The 25,559-nt window shown below is 38.1% G+C and overlaps 1 protein-coding gene across 9 annotated transcripts in view; it reads right to left on the bottom strand.

The window, feature by feature from the left end:
* Positions 1-25,559, bottom strand: part of Lekr1 (leucine, glutamate and lysine rich 1) — a 171,438-nt gene that overhangs the window by 97,993 nt on the left and 47,886 nt on the right. For all 9 annotated transcript variants that reach the window (XM_048794265.1, XM_048794266.1, XM_015486937.2 and 6 more), the window contains 2 exons: positions 19,795-19,970; positions 8,066-8,251 (listed from right to left, as the gene is read on the bottom strand). In XM_048794265.1, the coding sequence (XP_048650222.1) occupies positions 8,066-8,251; positions 19,795-19,970 (362 nt within the window). The remainder of the gene's footprint in view (positions 1-8,065; positions 8,252-19,794; positions 19,971-25,559) is intronic.

Raw genomic sequence — 25,559 nt, 5'->3', positions numbered from 1 at the left:
TGTAAATCAATGGATGTGTAACTGATGTGATTCTGCAATCTGTGTATGGGGTGAAGGTGGGAGTTCATAACCCACTTGAATCAAAGTGTGGAATATGATATGTCAAGAAATTTGTAATGTTTTGAACAACCCACAATAAAAAAGAAAAAAAAAAGAAGAACTAATACTAATAACTCCTCAAAGTATTCCATTAAATAGGAAAGGAGGGAACCCTTCCAAACTCATTCTATGAGGCCAATATCACCCTGATTCCAAAACCAGACAAAAACACACCAAGGAAAGAAAACTTAAAGACCTATATCCCTGATGAACATAAATGTAAAAATGCTCAATAAAATCCTAGCCAATGCATACAAAAACATATTTAAAAGATAGTGTACCATGATCAAATGGGGTTCCTCCCAGGGATGTAAGGTTGGTTCAACATACGGAAATTAATAAATGTAATACAACACATCAATAGACTTAAAGATAATAATCATATGATTATTTCAATAGATACTCGAAAAGCATTTGATAAAATACACAACCTTTGCATGTTCAAAACACTATAAAAACTAGGAATAGCATTGTAAAAGCCATCTATGCTAAGACCAAGACCAACATCATTCTAAATGGAGAAAAATTAGAAGCATTCCTTCTAAAAACTGGAACAAGACAGGGATGCCCTCTTTCACCACTTCTATTCAACACAGTCCCTGAAATTCTAGCCAGACAATCAGACAGGCAAAAGAAATTAAAGGAATACACATGAAAAGAAGAACTCAAACTACCACTATTTGCCGGCATCATGATTCTATATTTAAAAGATCCAAAACATTTCACAGGAAAACTTCTAGAACTAATAAATGAATTCAGCAAAGTAGCCGGATATAAAATCTACCCATGAATCAAAAGTATTTCTATACTTAATTGATGAATCCACTGAAAGAGAAATTAGGAAAACTACCCCATTTACAATAGCCTCAAAAAAAAACAAAACTTGGGAATCAATTTAACAAAAGAGGTGAAAGACCTCTACAATGAAAACTGCACAACTCTAAAGAAGAGAACTGAAGAAGACCTTAGAAAATGGAAGGATCTCCATGCTCTTGGATAGGCAGAGTTAATATTGTCAATGGCCATTTTACCAACACTGTTATACAGATTTAATGCAAATCCTATTAAAACCCCAATGACATAGAACTAGAAACTAGAAAAAACAATTATGAAATTCATTTGGAAAAATAAAAAACCCCAAATAGCCAAAGCAATCCTTAGCAAAAAAGATGAAGCAAGAGGTATCACAATACCAGACCTTAAACTATACTACAAAGCTATTATAACAAAACGGCATGGTATTGGCACCAAAATAGACTTGTAAACCAATGGTACAGAATATAAGATAGAGACCAACCCACATGAATACAGTTATCTCATATTAGACAAAGGTGCCAAAAACATACACTGGAGAAAGGATAGTCTTGTCAAAAAATTGTGCTTGGAAAACTAGAAATCCATATGTAGCAAAATTAAATTAAATCTCTGTCTCTCACCATGCACAAAACTCAACTCAAAGTGGATCAAAGACCTAGGAATTAGACCAAAGACCCTGTACCTAATAAAAGAAAACCTACGCCCAGATTTTCATCATGTTAAATTAGGCCTTGACTTCTTTAATAAGACTCCTAAAGCACAAAAAATAAAATCAATAATCAAGAAATGGAATGGATTCAAACTAAAAAGCTTCTTCTCAGCAAAGGACACAATAAGTGAAATGAAGAGAGAACCCACAGTATGGGAGCAAATTTTTACCACACGCACATCAGATAGAGCACTAATCTCCAGTATATATAAAGAACTCAAAAGTCTTAATACCACAAAACCAAACAACCCAATCAACAAATGGGCTAAGGAACTGAACAGAGACTTCTCAGAAGATGATATACAAGCAATGAACAAATATATGAAAAAGTGTTCAACATCTTTAGTAATTAGAGAAATGCAAACGAAAACTAGTGTTAAGATTTTATCTCAAAGTCAACTTATTTCTGCTTGGAAAAATCACTCGTAAATATTTAGAATATGAAATCAAAATGACTATGAACTCTCAATATGAACAGAGTTACGTAATGTTCCTGGATCAAACAAATTGATGAAATGGAATAAAGACTAATTTCATGTGAAATGATTAATGTAAATTAACACAGACTATTACATATGTATAAAAAGATATTGTAATTTAACCTAGTTCTTAAAACAGTTGTCTCACAAATAAAATTGAAGGATAGAGAAGTACAGTATCAAAAAAAATTACTAGACAAATTCTTTTAAGAGAGACTGTGCTGATAATGATTGTTAGATACACTGTTACTTTCTTTAGCTTTATATGGCCTTACATTAAATCTTTTGAAGAACAAGAAAGAAAATATGTTGCTTTCCTTTTTGTAGTGCCCTGTCAATGCTATATTATCATATTTTAAATGAGCTCATAGTACTTGTCTGAAAAATTTAAAAGACATTGTAAAATATAATGGTAACAAGCCTGTATTAATTACTGGGGAGAAATATACAAGTGATTTAATAAAATAGTTTACAAACTTTAAAAAAAAAAGATTTTATCTCACCCCAGTCAAAATGGCAGTTATTAAGAATAATGCAATAATAATTGTTGGAGAGGACGTGGGGGGAAAGGTACACTCATACATTACTAGTCATTAGAAACTGAACCTTTTGTGTTTGTTTATCATGTGCATTTCCTGTGTTAATGGTCTATTTCTATTTTTCAACCATATGCTTGGTTAGGCATTTGGAATTTCCTGTTACAGTTAAATAAATATTTTATATGGAGTGGTTTTAACCTCTGCATTTCATATATAATACAAATGGGTTTTTTTGGTATGCTATTTTTAGGTTTGGGGTAGGTTTTGAACTCAGCTTCCACTTTAAAAAAAAATATTTATTTTTTAGTTGTAGTTGAACACAATATTTTTTTTATTTTATGTGGTGCTGAGGATGAAACCCAGAGCCCTGCATGTGCTAGGAGAGCGCTCTACCACTAAGCCACAATCCCAGCCCCTCCACTTTTTTTTAATAGGCAAAATTTTTCTCTTCATGGTGTTTAACATGCTGCTCCATCCCAACCATTAAGATATTCTGTATCTTTTTGTGTGACAGTTTTCATTAACTTTGTTTGGTGTATTTGGCTTATTTTTGACATAATTTTGCTTTTTCCCATGGTTAATGACCCTAATGTTAAAATCTGATTCTACTTTGGATTTGCTGCTCTGTTCTAAAGATATATATGCCATTTTTATAGCAACAACATATCCCTCTGACAACATTCTAAATATGCTGGGGCTAGGTGGCCAAACATAGTTTTTCCTTTCCAGACTGTTTTTCAAGTATTTTTCTCAAGAGCTGCTCTGATAATAGTTGATGCCAAGATCCGAAGCAGGGGAGCAGTCATTTCAGGCTAAGCAGTTGTCAGGAGCATGTTGGGGTCCAGGGTCTTAAGTACAGGGCAGCTGTGCCCTCACCAGATAGGTCTCATGGCATGATTCTGGCTTTGAAGTTGGCAGCCTCCCTAACCACCTTCACACATGCTGAACACCTACATATTCTTTCAATAAATTCCCTTGTTCTGTTACATTCAGTTGAGGGCTTTTTTTTTTTTTTTTTTTTTTTTTTTTTGTACAATTTCAATAGAAGTTGAAAAAAAGGCAGCTCCCTTAGTGCTAGCAGCTCTGAGCTCTGATCACCAGCAGCTCTCAGCTCTTAGTGTGACCCTGCCCTCTGAGTGCCAGCAGCTTTCATCACTGTTGTTAACAGCTCTCCCCAGCTTTCTATAGTTCTGGTTAAACTGGCAGCTCTGCGCAGTTCTCAGAGCTCTCTAGCAGCTCTTCAGCTGATAGGTAATCTCAGGGCTAGCAGCCCTTGGAACCAACAGCTCAGTCTACTCCACTGGAGAGAAAAATCACATAGATGCAATAAAATCATCCCAGCAAGGCTCCAATGGAACCTACGCTGCAGCACAGCAGGGCTGTGCACAGGACAGAGGTCCCAGATTGGCCAGACGGGAGTAAAAGGAGTGCAGCGGATACAGCCAAAAAGGACAGCACTTGCCATGTGGCCTGCCCGTCTGCAAAGGCATACTGGCCCACCTGGCCTGGCTCCATGGGTGAGGAGGGGCTCCTTGGGACTGCAAGGAGACATCTAAGTGGTTGCAGGGTGGCTGAAGGAGTGGGGTAGTTGTGCACAGCCTGGGTGGGACTCAGGAGCATGGCAGTGTTGCTCACATCCTGGGGGGCTTTGGGGTCATGTCAGAGTTGTGGCCTTAATGTTAACCCCAAGTGGGCTACAATAGGAACATCTTTTTTTCTATATTTCTCACTATTTTTTTTAAGCTGGTGACAAACTTTTCTGCTCATAAATTGTACCTGGAGCACTTACTAAAAATAAAGAGTATTAGAATCTTGGAGTTTCTAACTCAGTATGCCTGGCAGATGTGCAAGTATGTGCATTTTTAATAGGTCCTCTTGTCTTGCCTAACCCTTCTCCCTTCTCTTCCCTTCCCTACAAGCCCCTGATGTTCTTGTAGTCATGTAATTTTTGAAAAACAGCTTAAATTCTTAGAAGACTTGCCTAGTCAATGGTTTATTTCTATAAGGAGAGAAAAAACTCATTTGTTAATTTTTTTATTATTAAGGAAAAGGAGTTCAGTATTCTCAGGTGTCTTTTTGGAATTCACTGAATAGTCCATGAGCCACCACAGGCTCTGACCTGACACAGTTTGGGTCTCAGTCTCAGCTGTGTCACCATGGACTGTTTCTCTACCTAAAAGGGACGATAAAAGTCCTCACACAGACTAATGTGACAATCAGATGAGAGAATGGGCAGTGCTGATGCTTGGGTCAAGTGCTTAGTGCTAGTCAAATGACTGGCACAGAGGGGCTGGGGTGGAGTCCCCAGAAGGGAAAGTGTCCTCCTTTCTTCTCTTATCATTACCCATTATGCCACGAACCCCATATACTATCACTTATTTTGTCAAACATGAAAAGGTTACTACTGAACCTAAACTCCCTGTTGGTGCAGTATAAGATACCCTGTGCTCTGGTGTGTTTTTCTAGGAAACTAAAATATTCAAGAACACTGCTCATTAATAGAAGAGAGACAAGAACAATATGCATTGATTTGGGGACAGGATGTGCACTTTGATAAAACTATTTTTAAAAACATTTTATTTTATATTAATGGCTTTGTTACCAAAGGAAACTGAGATGTAACTTCATGTATCATTCACTTACAAAGTTTTATACCAAACCAAGTCGAACCCAAGACTAAAAATCTCCACTATTCATAGTCCTCTCTTAGGGTAGTTCACCTTGCTCTCTTTTTCTACCCTCAGTGTTTTTCAGAAAACTATTTTTAAGAAGTAGGATGTATATTTCAGCAAATCTACCCTAATTTGTCCTTTTAATATCTAAAATAAATAGCATGACCTTTTCAGAGTCTTATTTATAAATTTATTTAATTTTATAAATAGGTGATATATTTAAGCAACTTAAAATAGTTTTCAAAAACAGCATGGTATTGGCACCAAAACAGGCCGGTAGACCAATGGTACAGAATAGAAGACACAGAGACTAACCCACAAAATTACAATTTTTTTATATTAGACAAAGGTGCCAAAAACATGCACTGGAGAAAAGATAGCATCATCTTCAACAAATGGTGCTGGGAAAACTGGAAATCCATATGCAACAAAATAACATTGAACCCCTGTCTCTCACCATGCACAAATAACTCAAAATGGATCAAGGACCTAGGAATTAAATCAGAGACTCTGATTCTAATAGAAGAAAAAGTAGGCCCTAATCTTCATCATGTGGGATTAAGCCCCAACTTCCTTAATAAGACTCCTATAGCACAAGAATTAAAAACAAGAATCAATAAATGGGATGGATTCAAACTAAAAAGTTTTTTCTCAGCAAAGAAACAAACTGTGAGGTGAATAGAAAGCCTACATCCTGGGAGCAAATTTTTACCCCTTACACATCAGATAGAGCACTAATCTCTAGGGTATATAAAGAACTCAAGAAGCTAAGCACCAAAACAAACAAACAAACAATAACAACAAAACAGATAACCCAATCACTAAATAGGCCAAGGACCTGAACAGACACTTCTCAGAAGAGGATATAAAATCAATCAACAAATATATGAAAAAATGCTCATCATCTCTAGTAATCAGAGAAGTGCAAATCAAAACTACTCTAAGATATCATCTCACTCCAGTCAGAATGGCAGCTATTATGAAGACAAACAACAAGTGTTGGCGAGGATGTGGGGAAAAAGGTACACTTATACATTGCTGGTGGGACTGCAAATTGGTACAGCCAATTTGGAAAGCAGTATGGAGATTCCTTGGAAATCTGGGAATGGAACTACCATTTGACCCAGCTATTCCTCTTCTTGGACTATACCCAAAGGACTTAAAAACAGCATACTACAGGGACACAGCCACGTCAATAGCAGCACAATTCACAATAGCTAAACTGTGGAGCCAACCTAGATGTCCTTCAGTGGATTAATGGATGAAAAAAAAAATGTGGCATATATATACAATGGAATATTACTCAGCAATAAAAGAGAACAAAATCATGGCATTTGCAGGTAAATGGATGGTGTTGGAGAAGATAATGCTAAGTGAAGTCAGCCAATCCCCAAAAAACAAATGCTGAATGTTTTCTCTGATACAAGGGGGGTGACTCATAGTGGGGTAGGGAGGGAGAGCATGGAAGAATTAGATTAATTCTAGATAGGGAAGAGGGGTGCTCAGCAAGAATGCCATTTTCCAATAACAGGAATTAGAGCTCTTTAGAGAAGTCACTGATTCTGAGACATAATGGTTACAAACAATAGCCCAAAGGGTCTGGAATGTATCAACAGGATACAGAAGCTGACTGAAAGAACCCAAGTGGCCAAAGCCAGAAAATGTGAGGAGAAAAGTAAGCAAAGCAATACTGGATTATAACCAAGGAATAAAATAAAAATTCATGAGCTGGGTACAGTGGCACACGCCTCTAATCCCAGTGGTTCAGGAGGCTGAGACAGAAGGATTGCTAGTTCAAAGCCAGCCTCAACAAAAGCAAGGCACTAGGCAACTCAGTGAGACCCTGTCTCTAAATAAAATACAAAAAAGGGCTGGGGATGTGGATCAGTGGTTGAGTGCCCCTGAGTTTAATCCCTGGTACCCCCAAATAAAAAAATTTTAAAAATTAAAATCCATTTGTAAAATCCACATGTAAATGACACATTAAAAATGTGGAGAAAAGATAAATCTTCCACGCAGAAGAATTCCAAGTACGGCATTCTGACTGCTTCCCTGAAGGTGAGGGGCAGACTTCCAGTTCAAGTCTTAGTGTACATAGAGAACTCCTTCCAGAGAATACAGGGTAGAGAAGGAGAAAGGAAATCACAGTCATGCGGCCAGGTCATGAAAGTTGACATGGATGGCTGCCACACATTATGTTGATGATACTTACTTGTGAAAAGATTAATGCCATAGTGACAACAGCACTCTGTCTTTTCCTTCCCCAACCCAATGACTCCAGTGTGATCATGAGGAAAAAACTCAGATAATTCTAACAGAGGGGCATCCTATAATATACCTGACTAGGTGTTACAGTCTGGAGTTTACATGTCCCCCTAAAGCTTATGTGCCGAAGGCCCCAGCTGATGGCACTCTTGGAAGGTGGTAGAAACTTCAGGAGGCAGGCCTAGCTGGAGAAAGTGGGTTCTTTGGGGGTGTGCCCTTGAAGACTATGTTGGGGCCAGGTCCCCTTCCTCTCTGGGCTTACAACGTCTTCGGTACACACCCATAAGTCTTACCACTCTCAAAGACACGACTGAAGGGATGTGAGGAAGCCGGAATCCCAGACATGGTTACCCTTATAGTTACAGTTAAGTATATTTGCAGGATACATTGATTAAAGTAAGGTTTTGTTGTGATTATAAGAAAAAAATTTCTAGAAAATTCCTCATTATGGTTAGTTGCTAACAATAGAAAAAAAATGCTCTTTACCTAGTACTTCTTTCTGCAAATCATGGCATCTGACTTGTAAGTTTTCTTCCTGCTGCTTGGACATATGAATCTGCTGGGACCTCAAGATGGCTGTATCTGACAACAGTTTGAGATTTTTCATTTCCTCTTCAAGGCATACCTTAGTTCTCTGTGACGCTGTCAAACTTTTATTTAATGTCTCTATCTCTGTAAAGAAAATTCAAAATTTATAAATAAGTAACCCTGAAGCATAAAACATTTCTCCAAAAACTGGTTTTCTTTTAGAAAATGAACAGCTGGAAGCCAACACTATCTTTTCTGGGAGGATAATGAGACCTAACCAAAAGGTTAAACTTAAATTCAGTAGTGATTCTGAAAAAGAAATGAGAAAGGGGTTGTATTGCTAAATGATGCATGAAAGAATTCAGTAGTTGTTTCTTAGACCTTAAAATTATACCAAATGGCAATGCAGACAACTTCTTAAGTACTCACAAATGAATCATACAATATCTGTGTAATGGTCTGGGTTTTACTGAAACTATACTATTTTCTTAGCAATGTGATTCAGAAAAGTAAGCTTAAATGTGCTAGCAGGATAAATTGATTAAAGCAAGGTTTTGTTGTGATTACAAGAAAAAAAAATTTTTCTTATAATGCGCCGGCTGGTAGCATTTCTAAAACAATGACTAGTGTGCATTCTATACAAATTATAAAGAAAGGTGATAGGGGAGAAAAGGGCAAGAAGGATAAAGTAGCTAAAGCTGATAAACTTCTGGGTAACATTTATTAGTTAATAAATATGTTTTAATGATTATAATGGTATCCTGTTTCCCCACCCCCAAAATGAGACCAGAATCCATCATAGCAATGATCAGTCATTATGCTATCTCTTTAATAAAAGTTTAATAAAAAATATATCTTTGAAGTTCTTAGATTGAAATGTGCTAATTTTATAGAATTTGTTCAGAAATATGTGGAGCATACTGTTGGTCAGAATAATCATCAGGGGCTGGGGTTGTGGCTCAGTGGTGGAGTGCTCGCCTAGCATGCATGAGGCACTGGGTTTGACCCTCAGCACCAAATACATCAAAAATGTAAAATGAGGATACTGTGGCCATCTAAAACTTAAGAATAAATATTTAAAAAGAATAATAATCAAACTCCCCTTCTTTAATGTTTTCAGTATTGCACCATAAACCACCATTAAAATATATGTACGCAAACACAGTAGTAATACTATAGAATTTGTACAATCACAATTAGTTGAACTAACGAGGATGCGATCTACATGAAAACCCAGATGGTGTGCTTTTCCAGAGGGCTCACTGGTGTCCCTTCTTGGCTAGGCTCTCCTGATGTGGGACCATATCAGGTGTGACTGGTCTTCTGGGGAGATTGGCTTATTTTATTGCTCTTCAGACTACCAGCAGACATGGCAGCCACATGGTCAAGGACGGCCAGAAGACAGACATACAGGAGAGGCAACATGGCCTGCAAATGGTCACAGGAGCTGTAAAGCAGTGACCAGAACAGAGAAGACACATGCCTTATGGTATGGTGAGGAGGAGGAGGACCTGGAACATAGCCCAGGGAAAGGAGTAAAAGAGAGTCTGGAAGGGAGGGGCACCCACCGCCGACCTGGGCTGGAAATGAGGGTCAGGTACATTTTTCACTCTAAGTTTCTGCTCAAAATGGAAAACTGGAGAAATAAATTGGCAGGGACCAAATAAGTACATCTCTACTATGGTGCAATGGTTACTTTATGTGGAAATTTCTGCCCCAAGATTAGCTAACCTGCTTCTTAAAACTTAGAATAATGCATCCATTTCTGTGAGGATAACTACCAATACACAAGTACATAAAATTTTTAAAAGACTGAAGTTTAAGAAAATAAGGTTACAGTTTTCTCTCATACCTAACAAGTCTCTCTGTGTTTCTGTAGTCATCAAGGTAGCTTCTAATATCTGAATAAACTGTACTGTAGCACAACTGTACCTATGTTTAAGTCAGAATGACACGTACAGTAGCACACACATGCTGTCACCTATTTATCATTTGCCAAAATGACACTGCTTGGGTTAAGCAGGCTCACTCTGTTAGTGAACACCACAGTCTCTAAAATAACTACTCATGTCAATGTGACTTTCTATCTGACATTAAAAGAATAAGAATCTGCAATACAAATTTATTTGTAAAATGTAGTTTAAAAATGTGGAAAGGTACAGCAAGATTTCAAAATTGACAGAAGTGGCAACATTCCTATCATGGCATTAAGAAAGTCAGTGGATATGAACTGTATGGCAAACTATTTACACTCCTGTACCTAGGGCAGCCCTGGGGTCAAGTCTGAATCCTGCCTTCTCCCATTATACAACCTCATACTTGTCAGTCTTGGGTCCTAGACTGGGGTTCAGGAATTATAATCCCTACCAGGTCAACCCACATTGGTCACTGTACCTGCCTTGGGCCTCCCCTGGTCAGCACCACCCCTTGACGAAGATCCTCTTATCCCCAAACATCTGGTCTTCCTCTGTGGAAATCTTTTCAGACCTGATCCACCTGTGTCCTAATCTTCATACAACCAACTTACACATTTGCACTGCACTGATCATACACAAATGTGATCCACCACTGGACTACAAGTCCTTTTAGGCCAGGGATAATATCGTCCTCATATATATTCCCTCCATAGTTCCTATGAAACATCCAGAATTAACTGAGAGACTCAGTGGACACCTACACTATGAGAAAGGCATAGCTGAGCACAGCTTCTAAGAGAGTCTACTAATGCCTGGGAGAGCACACTGAGCACCCATCTGCCTCAGCCTTCGTTTCAGAGGCAGGCAGTTCATGCCTCATGTTTCTTAATATCAGACTGGTAGTCAGACTTCCAAAGGGAAGAAACATTTTTAACAGGATAGATAAGGAAAAAGGCCTGTTTTATCCTTAGATTTCATTGGTCTTATTATATTTCTAAGTCCAGTTCTAAACTTGAATTTTAAAAGTTCAAAAGCTATTCAGGGGCTGAGGGTATAGCACAGTGGTTGAATGCTTGCCTGGCATGTATGAGGCCTTGGGTTCAATTCCCAGCACTGCTTAAAAGGAAAAAAAAAAAAAAAGAAAAGAAAAAAAGGAAGAAAGAAAAAGACAAGCTACTCAGACAATGCTTGTTTTGAGAGTGGAAGCAAAACGTCTTTTACTAGGTAATATGGGTACAATTATTAGCATTGATCTCATGCAATAAATTTCTTCAATTTGTTAAGATTTTTTATAGGGTTGAGGGTGTAGCTCAGTGATAAAACCCTTGCCTAGCATGTGTGAGGACCTGGGCTCAATCTCCAGCACTGTAAAAAAAAATTTTCCCATCTTTTTAGTCCTATATATCAAATGAACTTAAAATTATAGGTCATTATGTGATTAATGAACCTCTAAAACCTTATTATCAAGGAATTCTAATATTACAGACACAGTGTAAGCATTAATTCTTATGACCTTACTTAGTTTTATTATAATGGGACAAGATCCTCATAACCTAGAGCTGTTAAATGAAGAAATCAGAAAACAGTATGGAGACTTTTGAATGTTTTAAATATTTAAATATAATTTTGAAATAATTATAGATTTAAAGAAACTTGATGATAAGCACATAAGGAGGTCCTGTTCCCCAGCTCCACTACTCCCCATGTGGGGTCCTTGGTGTAACCATAGTACACAATGAAACTAGAAAATCTACAAGGATACAATCAGAGTTTATTTAGATTTTACCAGCTGTAAACATCCCAGTGTGTGTCTTCTACATGATTTTTATCACAGTGCAGCTTCATATAAGGACACCATGACCCAAACACAGACATGCTGACCGAGCATTCCTAACCTCTAGAAACTGCATTGGTTGTTTCAGAATGCTTTAGGAATGGAAGCATATGCTATAGGTCAGCTTTTGGAACTGGCTTTTTTCACTTAGCAAATTTTCCTTGAGGCTTATTCAAGTTGTGTGGGTTAACAATTATTTTCTTTTGGTTGCTGGGAAGTAGTATATGGAATGGATATAGATGGTTGTCTTTCATCCCTGAAGGGTATTTGGACTGCTTCCAGTTTGGGGCTATGAATGGAATGCTAGGAACATTTACATACAGGTATTTCTTGTGAACACAGGCTCCATTTCTCTGGGGTAAATGCCCAGGAGCACAATTGCTGGGTTATGTGAGAAGTGCATTTTTAGTGTTAAAGGAAATTGCAAGATTATCTTCTAGAATGACTATAATCTTTTACATCCCTACTGGAGATGCTGAGTGATCTAGTTTCTCTAATCCTCATCAATACTTAGTGAGGTAAGTCTTTTCAATTTTAGATATTCCAACAGATACTTTTATATTGTATTTGTCTAGTGGCTAAGATATTGAGTATTTATTTTTCCAAGCACTTATTTTCTACCAGTCTACTCCCTTTGGTGAAATTCCTGCTCATATCCTTTACCTGTTTTCTAACTGGATTTTTCAAAATGCAGAGTTTTGAGAGTTCTTTCTTCTGCATACAAGGCCTGTCCTGGTATATGGCGAGCTAAAGTACTGGTCTCTGGCTTCTGTAGTGCCTTTTCATCCTATTAACAGGATCTTCCACAGAGCCCAAGTTCTTAAGTGCTAAGATCCAATTTATTGATTTTTTTCCTTGCAAGTATCATATTCTTAGCCTATGCCTAAGAACTTTGGACTAATCATGGGCTGTAACATTTTTTTCCCAAAAAAGTTTTACAGTTTTTCATTTGATATTTATTTCTGTGATTTATTTTGGAGGTGTAAGGTGTGAGTCTTAGGTTAAGGAATTTTATTTATTTGTTTATTTATTTATTCTGCTTAAGGATATAAAGTTGCCCAGCATCATTTATTGAAAAGGTTGTCCTTCTGCTACTGAAGTGTGTGTACAACCTTCCCCAAAATAAACTGAGCCAGGCACCATGGTGCACACTTATTATCCCAGCAATTTGGGAAGCTGAGACAGCAGGATTGTAAGTTCAAGGTCAGCCTTGGCAAATTAGCAAGGACCTGTCTCAAAGTAAAAGAATAAATAAATAAATAGATAAATAAATAAATAGTATGACTAATAAGAATACATTCTGAAACACAAGAGGAGATAAATATGACAGAGGGAGCATGGGGTTTAGAATAAAAGAGAAGAGGAGCAGCGACCACATCCCAATTCCTTGTTGTGCCAGGTTTCTTCAGTGTTTCCTTCCTTACAAATGTGGACACTGAGGCTCCAGATCTCAGTGTGCTGCTGAGCCAGGGTATGGACTCTGGCCCTCTGCATCTGGGTCCCTTCTCTTAGAACACTTCACACCGTTGGGTGCCAAGAGCTGAAGTCATAACACAGGCCAGCACAGGCCAGGCCCAGCAGACACAGTGGCTCTAGTAGCCTTTATCCAGATGTGGCAGCCAGGCAAAGCTACCCAGGGATCCTACATTCCCTGCAGATTCCTCCTGGCTCTGACTCAAGTTCTAACATCACTGTCTATGAGAAAAGTTTGATAAATTTAATTAAAATCTGAATTAAATAATCAGAACAGGAATACGAGGAGTAAGAGACACTGGAATAAGAGATATTGACAAGTTAAGATTAATAGTGACAAGTGTATATTCTTCAGCTAAAAAGTCACATTTTCCTTATCATTTTTTATAAATACCAATTACAATTATAATTTTTTAAAGTTTTTAAAAGTGTGGAAATGTTTATTTATTTATACCTGCAACATCCACAAACATTAACATAAGACAAGCCACAGGATTTTAAATTTCCAGTAGCCACATTAAAATGTAAAGAGAAACAAGTAAAATTAATTCTAAAGTGTGAACTTCAACTCCACGTATCCCAGTTATCATTTCAGCAAGAGTCTATCGGCCACATCTCAGGTGCTCAATGGCCAGGGGTGGCTGTTGGCTGTCATGCTGTACAGGGCAGGTCTATATGCTTCTCAGGCCCTTGTTCATTTTTCATGTAGGTGTGACAGATTCTCAAGCTTTGCCAGAATTTATCTTTAAAAACATTGTGCTCCATTTATCTTCTATATAGATTTAAGATACTGATTATTAAAAAAAATATATGAATTTATTTTACATTTACATGGAACTTCTGTTAAATTTCAAGTATACTCAAATTGATCAAAGAAACTGTAAAAAGCAAGTATAGGCACCTTTGGAGTTTGGCACACACTCCGTACCTGTTTGTACACCCATGCCCAGGGGTTAGGACCCTGTTGATGGCCCTACGGCCCTACGGAGGGAAGTCTCAACCAATAATAAAATGTCAGTTCTGCACACCCCATGGTGCTGTCCACTAGCTCCTGCTTGGGGATTGAATACACTGTCCATGTGTGTGAGTTTCTATCTTGAAGCTTCTGTGATCATCACTGTGAACTTCTAAACAAAACATTCCAGCTTCTCAAGCAATCATGGGTAATGATGAACGTAAAAGTCAAGGGTTGAAAATCAACTCTCATCTCTCCGTGTCAGATAAAATGTAACAAGATTTAACATTCCTTCTAGATGAAAAGCATTTAATTAATTGCTTTGGCTCCACTTTTAGGAATTAAATATGAAGGAAAAAATGGGATAAGACCACAAAGATGCATGTGTGAAATGTTCACCCAAAACTAACTTATAATAGCAAAAATTATGATCAACCTAAATGTCCATGAATAGAAAACTTGATAAATAAGACACATTTCTACAGTGAAATATTATGTAACATCATTAATTGGCACGACCATATGTCCATGATATATAGATATATAGAAAGAAAAAAATTCAGAAAGTTCCATACCAAAATGTTAACAGGGATGGTACCTCTCTAAATGAGAGGAGATTACAGTTACGATGTTGTTGGCTTTCTTTCTTTCTTTTTTTTTTTTTGCCCATTTTCTTCATTTTCTATTTTTACATTGATGCTGTTTTATGGTTATAGTCCAGAAAACTCTTGAAGGATTTTTAATTTGTGATGGGGGGGTGTTATTAAATTTTTATATGTGCTTCCTTAGAAGTTCGATAAACAAGATTCAGACTGTTTTTCTTTTGTTGTTGTTCTTTTTAGATATACAAGACGTAGAGTATTTTTAATATGCATACATGGAGTATGACTTATTCTAATTAGAATCCCATTCTTGTGGTTGTACATGGTGTGGAGTTGCATTGGTTGATGTTCATATATGAACTTAGGAAAGTTATGTCTGATTCATTCCACTGTCATTTCTATTCCCCCCATCCTTCCTCCCTTCTCTTCATCCCCTCTGTTTAATCCAATGAACTTCTATTCTTCCACACCCACCATTTATTGTGTGTTAGCATCCACATTATTGGAGATCATTTGGCCCTTGTTTTCTGGGGGGACTGGCTTATTTCACCTAGCATGATAGTCTCCAGTTCCATCCATTTACTAGCAAATGCCATAATTTCATTCTTCTTTATGCCTGAGTAATATTCCGTTGTGTCTATATACCATATTTTCTTCATCCATTCATCTGTTGAAGGGCACCTAGGTTGGTTCCACAGCTTTGTTATTGAGAATTGAGCTGCTATAAGCATTGATGTGTGGCTGCATCACTGTAGTATGCTGATTTAAAGATCTCTGAGTATTTACCGAGGAGAGGGATAACTGGGTCAAATGGTGGTTCTAATCTAAGTTTTCTGAGGAATCTCCATACTGCTTTCCAGAGTGGTTGTACCAATTTTCAGTCCCATCAGCAATGTATGAGTGTCCATTTTCCCCCACATCTTTGCCAACATTTATCATTACTTGTATTCTTGAATTGCCATTCTGACTGAAGTGAGATGGAATCTCAGTGTAGTTTTAATTTGCATTTCTTTAATTGCTACAGATGTTGAACATTTTTTCATATACTTGTTGACCATTCGTATTTCTTTATCTGTGAAGTGCTTGTTCAGTTCTTTTGCCCATTTATTATTTACTTATTGGTGTTAAGAAGTTCTTTGAGTTCTTTGTATATCCTGGAGATACGTGGACCGCTTACCTCCTCTGTCCTTTATACTCTAGCTCTCACGGTACATCAACATGCTGCATAAACAACTCAATACAATTCTCGCTTTAAGTACGCATTGAATTTTAAAGAAATGCAAAGGAAAAGGAGTCTCATATTTACCCATATTTATTATTTATGGTGCATTTATTCCTTCCTGAGGACACTGGGGCTCTGTCTATAATTTTCAATATTCATTTTATTTCTATTCTTCAAATTGAATAATTTATATTGATAAATCTTACAGTTCACTGATTCTTTTTTCTATAAGTGCAAAATTCTACAAGTCCATCCAGTGAATTTTTGATATTGTATTTTTTAGTTCTAGAGATTCCAATTTTAATAGTTCCTCACTGAGGTTTTCTATTTTTATTCATTACTAGTGTGTTTTCCTTTGGGGAAGGGCTAGAGCAGCTGATCTGAAGTCCTGGTCAGCTTACAGCTGTTCCTCTAACACAATGCAGTCTGCTGCTAACCACTGCACTCAGGGAGCATCACCATAAAGCAAGTTATGCAGATCTTGTTTTCCAATGTGTATAAAAGTTGTATTTATACTATGCTGTATTCTATGAAGTCTGCAAAAACATTGTGTCTAAAAGTGCACAAACCTTGATTTTAATATGCTTTATGGATAAAACAAGCTAACAGCCACCTGAGTCTTCAGCGGGCTATAACCTTTTTGCTGGTGGAGGGTCTCTGTAGCTGGCTGCTGACTGGTCAGGGCAGTGGCCACTGAAGGTTGGGCTGGCTCTAGCGATTTCTTAAAATAAGACAGTAATAAAGTCTGCCCTGTTGATTGACTCTTCCTTTCCTGAAAGATTCCCCTGTGGCATGTGATGCTATTTAACAGCATTCTACCCACAGTAAAACTTCTTTCAGAACTGGAGTTGAGCTCTCAAATCCTGCCCCGGCTGCGTCAGCTAGGTTTATGTATCATTCTAAATCCTTTGTTGTCATCTCAACAATGTTCACAGTATCTTTGTACTAGTAGATTTCATCTTCAGAAACCTCTCTGCTCACCCATAAGCAGCAACCCCTCATCTGTGAAAATTTTACCATAATCACATGTTCAGGCTCCAGGGCTAATTCTGGTTCTCTAGCTATTCACTCCACCACATCTACAGCTACATCCTCCACTTAAGTCTTGAGCCCCTCAGAGCCAGACAGGAGTGTTTGAACCAACTTATTCCAAACTCCTATTATCTTGACATTTTGCCCTGTGCCCATGAACAATGAATGTTCTTAGTGCCACCTTTCCAGAAGGTTTTCAATCTACTTTGCCCAGATCCATCAGAGAAACTGCAGTCATTGGCAGCGATAGCCATTTGAACTGTATTAGCCATAAAACTTGAAATTACAATTACTCCTTGATCCATGGGTGAGTGCTATATTAGGGCATGAAGACATGTTAACCTCATTAATGTCCATTAGAGCTTAGGTGACCAGGTGTGTGGTCAGTGAGCAGTGTATTTTTGAAATGAATCTTTATTTTTTCCCTGACCAGTAAGCGTCAGTGGGTTTAAAAGATTCAGTAAACAATGTTGTAAAAAGACATGTTGTCATCCAGGCTTTGTTGCTCCATTTACAGACAGCACAGGCAGGGGGCAGTCAGTATAATTCTTAAGGGCCCTTGGATTTTCGAATGGCAAATGAGCATTGGCTTTAGTGCCAAGCCACCAGCTGGGTCAGCCCCTAACAAGTGAATTAGTCTGTCCTCTGAAGCTTTAGAGCCAGGCATTGACTTTTCTCCACCTGTAAAATGTCCTAGATGGTACCTACATTGTTTCACTTAAGTCCACTGCTTGGCACAGCCACTACCGTGGGCCATGGAGAGACAGGAGAGGAGGTGGGATGGGGGGCAGGGACAGGGAAATGGCCAGTTGGTAGAGCAGTGTGAACACATATAAGTGTTATTGATTACAGAAGCTGGGCTTAGAGCTCAGTGATAGAGCACCTGTCCAGCAGGCACAAAGCCCTGGGCTCAGTCCTCAGCACCACACACAAAAAAAGATGTATTGATAAGTTCACCATCTTATATGGGCATGGGTCATGGTGCCCCAAAACAATTACAACAGTAACATCAAACGTCACTGATCACAAATCACCATAAAGTGTGAAATACTGTGAAATTTACCAAAATGTGACAGGGAGCATATGTTTACTGGAGCACGTGCTGTTGGGAAATGGCCCAGGCAGACTTGCTGATTTGTTGCCACAAACTTTCAATTTGTAAAAAAGAAAGAAAAAAAAAAAAAAACTCAAAGAAGCAAAGAGCAATGGAAGGAGGCAGTCTGTCCACATATCTGGGGCAGTTCCAGATGGGTCTCTGCTGACTGTCTACTCTTCAGGGCTGGGCCATCCTTTTCTATTTCTTACCAGGTAAAGTAATTTTGGATTATACACTGAACATTGCAGATGTCATCTTATGGAGCCAGTTCTGTTATGTTCCTTCAATAGACTACTGAGCTTTTTTGTCTTGTTTTGTAATAAGTAGTTAATCTAGCTGAATTCAAATTGTTAAGATATTTCTCCGTTATAGGGATTAGCTGAAATATCAATTATTTTAGTCATAGGTGAGTTTCTTAGGCTTCCTTGTTGTACATGTATTTCAAGGATAAGCCAGAAATTTGGAAAGAGTTTATACACAAATTCTGAGCTCTCCCACCCTGGGCTCTCTTCTCTGGGGCATCCCCTCACTTCTCAGAGGCAGAGGCTGCCTGGTTCGAGTTCTCTCATCTTAAGACCAAAGCCATTACATATTTCTACCAGATCCGCAACTCTCTACATGGAGCAAAGTGTACCCTGCCCTTATTTCAGCATCCTTTTTTGAGTAAAAAATTAAAAAGAAAAAGGAATTCACCATGCCTTTCTTTCAATGTTAAAAAAAAAAACAGACTATTTCTTAGATCAGTTTTAGGTTCATAGCAAAACTGGCAGAAAATAGAGAATTTCCACAAACCTCCTTTGCTGATACTCAATCTCCTCCACCTACACCAGAATGGTGCATTTGCTACAATCGATGGGCCAAGACTGGCATATTATTATTACCCAGAATCCGTAGTTGACATTAGGGTTCACTCTTGGCGTTGTTCCTCTCACAAGTTGTGACAAATGCATGATAACAATGTGGCCTTCACGGTAGTATCACACAAAATAGTCTGTCCTAAACATCTCTGTGCTCCACCTGTCCCCTCCCTGCACCTAATCCCTGGAAACACTGTCACTTGCACTGCTGAAGAGTGTGCCTTTCCAGAATGATGAGCAGTTGTAATAACACAACAGGGACCTTCTCGGATTGGCATCTTTCACTTAGTGACATGCCTTCTTTCCACATTTGACACTCCCTCCCCAACGAACTGGGTTTGATCACTTTCCAATGTTTTTAGAGAATCATTTTGCCCAGAATTTATAGCTACTATCTGTGGGAAAGCTGATCTAATGTGAGTGATTCAACCATTAAGAGAAGAAAATTTAAATATAAATTGGCACCATTAACAGGAGTAAACAGACTTCTGATCACAGCCCAAGTCAGAGTGTATCTCAGATCAACCTGTACTTAGTGAATTTTAGGACTGGAGGTAGATCTTAATGGTCTTACTGTACCAACCAATAACAGATTTAACAATGGATCCTAAGTCCATTAACATATAATGAAATATCATTATTTCATTACTTAAAATGTACCATTAAAAAAAAGATTCTGTTCTAAATATACATAACAAACCTGTCAAGGCTGTTTCACTTATAGATGTAATTTGCAGAAAAACTTCTCTTTTCAGTGAAGTCCAGTCTTGAAAATTATCATATATTTCATTTTTAATACTGGTTAGCTCCCTTTTAGTAAAAGTAAGTAATGAAAGAGTCTTATTCCAGAAATATTTGTACTCCGACAATCTTTGACTGCAAAGTAGTAAAATAAAAATTAGGATTTTTTAAAAAGTAAGAATAATAACAAATATTTCTTCAAAAAGTGGTTTTAGAGTGATCATATAATTGTCTAAATGGAGACAATTTTGAAAGTGAAAGGAGGTGTGATTCATGTCATACTGAGACAGATAAAAACTGGGAGTATCTCAGGTAGGCAGAAGTATATGGCCATGCCAACTCATTTCCACTTTGCTATAATTTTAACTACAAAGAAAGGTAATGACCTTCATGCATATTTATTCTATTAATTTTTTATTCAACAGCAAACATTTAGAAAAGAAAATGTGCTCAGGGCCATTTGGTCACAGAACCTGAAGGAGAACCCGGGACTCTGTGTGACAGTATTCTTCCCAGATTCACAGTCCCACAGGCAGCGTGAAACCTGAGGGCATAAGGGAACTTTTCAAGTTGACTGGCCCCAAGCTTGGCTTCATCAATTGCCACAACTCAAAATAATCACATGCTTTTTTCATCCCAGTGGCTTCCGCTACTTCAGATACCCTGGCTAGGGTTCCTAACGAATCAAGTAAGGTGATGACTGAAGCCCCAAAGTGAAGTCACCGGCCAGTGTCCATGGTCCTGAGTAGACACAAAGGTCTGAGTGTAGAACCATCACCTGTCTTTCTTATTGATGGCGTAGCATCCAGAACGGTGCCTGACCACAGTCTGTGCCCAACAGTATGACAGAATGGAGGAGGGAGAAGTGCCAGGGACACACACTGGACAGCATGAACTGGTAAGCAACTGAAACAGAAGATCTGCCAGAGGAGACTCAGGACCAACCAGTGAGTCAGAAGGAAGACCCAAGGAATGGGGCAGAAGAGGCAGCATACTTCTAGAAGAAAGCAGGGGCCAGCCCTACGGCCTCCGACAGAGGCTGGGCAGTTCACTGTGGTGAATATTAAGGAGACAGCTGATGACCTCAGAGAGGCATGAGGCAGGCAGGGCTGAGCCATAAGCAGAAGCAGGAAAACAGCCTGTGGCACCAGCTGTCAAGATCTTGACCAGGAGGGAGGAGGGCAAGAAGGAACTGCATCACGGAATGATGTGTCAGGACGAGGAGAGTCAGTGTGGTACAGGCACACAGGCTAAAGCCCAGCAAACGGGGATCACTTCAAGGAAGGACAGACAGAATGGAGGCTGAAGGAGGATGGTGTGCTCCATCCAGCTGACCAGAGCCTCAGGGATGACACCCTTCCTCCCCCGCCAAGTTCGGCATGGTCAAGACAGATACTGGCTTCAGAGGGCAGAGAAAGCATCAAAACAGGGAGCCAAAGGGAAGGGGAGCCTGAATTCAGCAAGACTAATGCCAAGGCGGGGGTAGAAGATGGGGGAACAAGGGCAGAGCCAAGTGGAGGCTACGCTGCACACAAGGGCATCAGGGCCAAGGGCAAATGAAGAGAAGGGAAGACTGGTGTGGGTGGGGGTGCCTCTGCAAGGGGAGGTGAGAACAAGGCTCAGCTCATCAACCAAGAGGTCCAACTGTGAAGGGCCTGAGCCCACATGGTTTTCCTGGGGAAAAGGCACTAAAACGATAACTACAAAATTAGGTTTCAATTATTTATATGTAATTATTTATACAATGAGAAAAATCACTATAAATAAAAATTTTTAAATTGATAAATTTCACTAATGTTATAAAATACAAGAAAAGAATGTACCTTTTAAAATGCCCTACAACACTTTTTGCTTATGTTTTTAGCCATAAGCTCCATAAATGGCTCAAAAAATAAATTCTTTTTGAATGCTACTGTAAGTGGTGAGGACAGAGACCACATAGCCTTGCCACTGGCCTGGCCACGGGATGGCTTGTGGTTTTAGTAATAGTAGTTTAGAAAGATCTTTTGGCTTCAAAGATTATTAGTAATGCTACATAAGTATTTAGTGTTGTCAAATTTGGGGAAATCCTCATCAATTTTTTATATACAATTATAAGCCTTTTGTCGTTTCAGGTTTCTTCAAAAGTGACTAATCTTAAATTTTCTTTAAAATAACAAGATTCATGAGCCACTTTATCTTGATGTCACCTTGGAAATAGTACACTATGATTTTTGCATTCAGTATGTTAGAAGCTGTTGTCAAATTAGCAGAAAACAAACCTTTCTCCAATGAATTTGAATAATTAACTTCTCTTCACTGGATTATCAAATAATCCAAGAACTTTTATTGAAAATTTATCACTTTGATATAATCTGAAAAATTATTATGATTTGGTTTATGCCAGAAATTTTTCTATTGTTTAAATTGCTCTACATTGCTTTTACTTTATTAATTTTAAAAAATTCATATGCATCCAAATTTTTTGTCTGCAATTTTTTGCTTGTTTTATTGAAGCTATTCTAAAATATCTTTCCAAATGGCAGTTATAATGGTGTGCTCCCAAGTCACCTCTCCCTTACTGAAACCCCCATGCCTGTCACTACTGACATCAGAAGTAGGACAGAGGGGAGAGCAGGGTGGAGGCAGAATATTTAAATGACTGGAATCTAACCATCTTAGTTCATCCTGGACTCCCAGGACCTTAGAAGGAAGACTTGAGTGAGAGTTTTGAACCTGAAGCATCATCTGATTCATCAATCTGTCTCAGTCGGCAACCTTCTCTGTGTAATAACAGGCAGACACACACATCTAAACGGGGCTGATGAGCCTCAGGGAAACAGTGAGGATTCTTCACTGAGGACCGGGGGCTTACTGGAGGCAGGTGTCAAGACTGAGGATTTTAAGGATAAGGACAATTGAATAAGTAGAGGTAAAAGGGCTTGGAGAACTAGGAGCCTCCTGTATATAGAAAAACCTAATTCCCCCACCAACCAAACACACACTAGAACCAGAAAACAACCTCATCAAGGTTGCAAGGCGCAAGCTGCACATGCAGAAAAAAAGCAATTTTATTTCTGTATGTTAGCAATAACAAATCCCCAAATAAAATTAGAAAATAGGGAAACAGTTGCATTTATAGTAACACAAGAATAAAACATTAAAAATAAATGTAGGGGGGCTGGGGCTGTAGCTCAGTGGTAGAGCACTTGCCTTGCATGTGTGAGGCCCTGGGTTCAATCCCCAGCACCACATAAAAATAAACAAAGATATTGTGTCCAACTACTACTAAAAAAAAAAAATTAATCAAAAAAAAATTGTAGGGGCTGGGGCTAGGGCTGAGCAGTAGAGCACTCGTGTCACATGTGTGAGGCCCTGGGTTCGATCCACAGCACCATATAAATAAAATAAAAAGATACTGTATTCATCTACAACTAAAAAATATTTTTAAAAAGTTAGAAATATGCTAATGATGAAAATAAGATAGTTAAAAAAAGAAAAAAATAAATGTAATAAGAGAAATATAAAAAAATAGAACATTTCAGAGAGAAATAAAGACCTCCACAGCAATAGATAACATCTATTAAATAAAATATTCAGTACTTTAAAGATGGCAATTCTGCACAATTGAATTGATCACCAAACTTACTGAAGAGACTGCCAGGCTGACCCTATGTGCAGATGAAGTGCAAGGGAGAGGGGAATGCACCCGTGAAAACAAGAAAGCTGCAAGATTTACAGCTCCTGTTTCCAGGTGCACTGAGGCTAGCGTTCAGAGAGGGAGCACTGACACAGAAACAACACAGTGCAGGGAGGTGTCCTCTCCGTTCACAGTGAGCTGATTTTGGCTAAAGATGTCCATGCAGCCCAACAGTTCAAGAAGAGTCTATTGACAGTGGTGCTGGAAAGACTGAATATCCACATAAGAAAAAGATGAGTTCAGATTCTTGCCTCATATACAAAGTTAATTCAAATGGATCCTAGTCCTAAATGTAAGAGCTGAAACAACAGAACTTTAGAAGAACTTATAGGAGAACGATGTTTGTGACTTTTGCTTAGGCAGTTCAATATATCACCAAGGTGTAGTACACAAAAGAAAACAGAAGTTATATTTCATCAAAAATAAAACTTTTGCTCTTCAAAAGCACCACTAAGAAAGTGAAAAGATAAGTCACAGATGGGGAGAAACTAACTGCAAATCATGTTTCACAGATAGGACTTTTACCCAGAACACACCAAGAACTCGTCCAGAACCATCACCAGGAAACAAGCAAACTAAAAAATGGACAAAATATTTAAGTAGATATTTCATCAACTAAGATACACCAATGGTTAATAAGCTATCAAACAATGCTCAGCATCACCAGTCAAGAAGAAAACAAATGGAATCCCCATGAGATGCTATTTCTCGTTGTAATTGCATTGTAATCCACAAGACAGACAACAGCAAGTGTTGCTGAGAACCCTCATTCCTGGTGGGACTATAACTGTGTAGCCACTTCTGAAACAGTCTGGCAGTTTCTTAAAAAGCTAAATATAAGTTAACCATAAGACTCAGTAATTCTGTACTTAGACATCTACCCCCAAAAAACGAAAACTTACATCCACAGAGATTTGTAGGTGAATTTTTATTTCACCATTATTCATAAGCATCAGCATGTGGACACAATCCAAATGCCTGCTGATGTAAAATGGTAGATAAATGTGGCATATCCATGCAATGGAATACTATTTAGCAATAAAAAGGGAAATCACTGATAAATGCCACAACATAGATAAATCTCAAAAAAAAAAAATACTAGTGAAAGAAGCCAATGTAAAAGACCACATACCATATGATTCTATACATCTTAAATGTCCAGAAAAATACAATTTTATAGGAACAGGAAAGTTAGTGATTACCTAGGACAGGGGCGGGGGGGGGAGGGGTTGGGGGACTAAGAACAGAGATTTACTATAAATGGCAGGAGTCTTTCTTTGGGGTGATTCAAATGTTCTAATATTGGTAACAGCTGTACAACTCTGTGGACTTAATAAACATTATTAAATTGTCCACTTAAAATGGGTCGATTTTGTGGTATATATATTATATCTCAAGATATAATATATATGTTATATATATAATATATATATGTTATATATAACATATTTTATATATATAACATATATAAATATGTATATAATATATATGTTATATATATGTTTTTTAAAAGATGCGGGGCAGGCTGGGATTTTGGCTCCATGGTAGAGTGCTTGCCTTTCACATGTGAGATACTGGGTTTGATCCTCAGCACCACATAAAAATAAATACAAATAAAGATATTGTGTCCATCTACAACTAAAACAATATTTTTAAAAAAGATGCAGGGTAATAAACTATGGGATCAAGGTTAGAAAACAAACCAAAAAAGCCACAACATGGTTTGGAAAATGAGAAAAAATACATGAAGTCTTAACAAGACTGAAGAATTGAAGGAAAAGCGAGAGAGCTTGGAGTTGGCATTGAACATTGAAGAGATGACAGAGCCCAGATTTCAAATCAAAAAATTAAAGACACAATTAACTTATGAAAGATTTTCAACAAGAGTCTCTAAAAGTATGCACTGCCAGAAAGTTTCAACTATGGCCTCAGTGGACAGTGGATCCACACAACGACACAGGAGGTGCGGGGTACCTGATATCCATGGTTTAGTATCTAGCTGCAGGCCTTCTCAAGCTGTTTGTCATTCTCAAAAGCAAGTCTAT

Source organism: Marmota marmota, unplaced genomic scaffold (genome assembly GCF_001458135.2).
Source record: "Marmota marmota marmota unplaced genomic scaffold, marMar, whole genome shotgun sequence".
In the NCBI taxonomy this organism is placed as follows: domain Eukaryota; kingdom Metazoa; phylum Chordata; class Mammalia; order Rodentia; family Sciuridae; genus Marmota; species Marmota marmota.
Note: the sequence above shows the minus strand (reverse complement) of the source record. Positions and strands in the feature narration are given on the sequence as shown.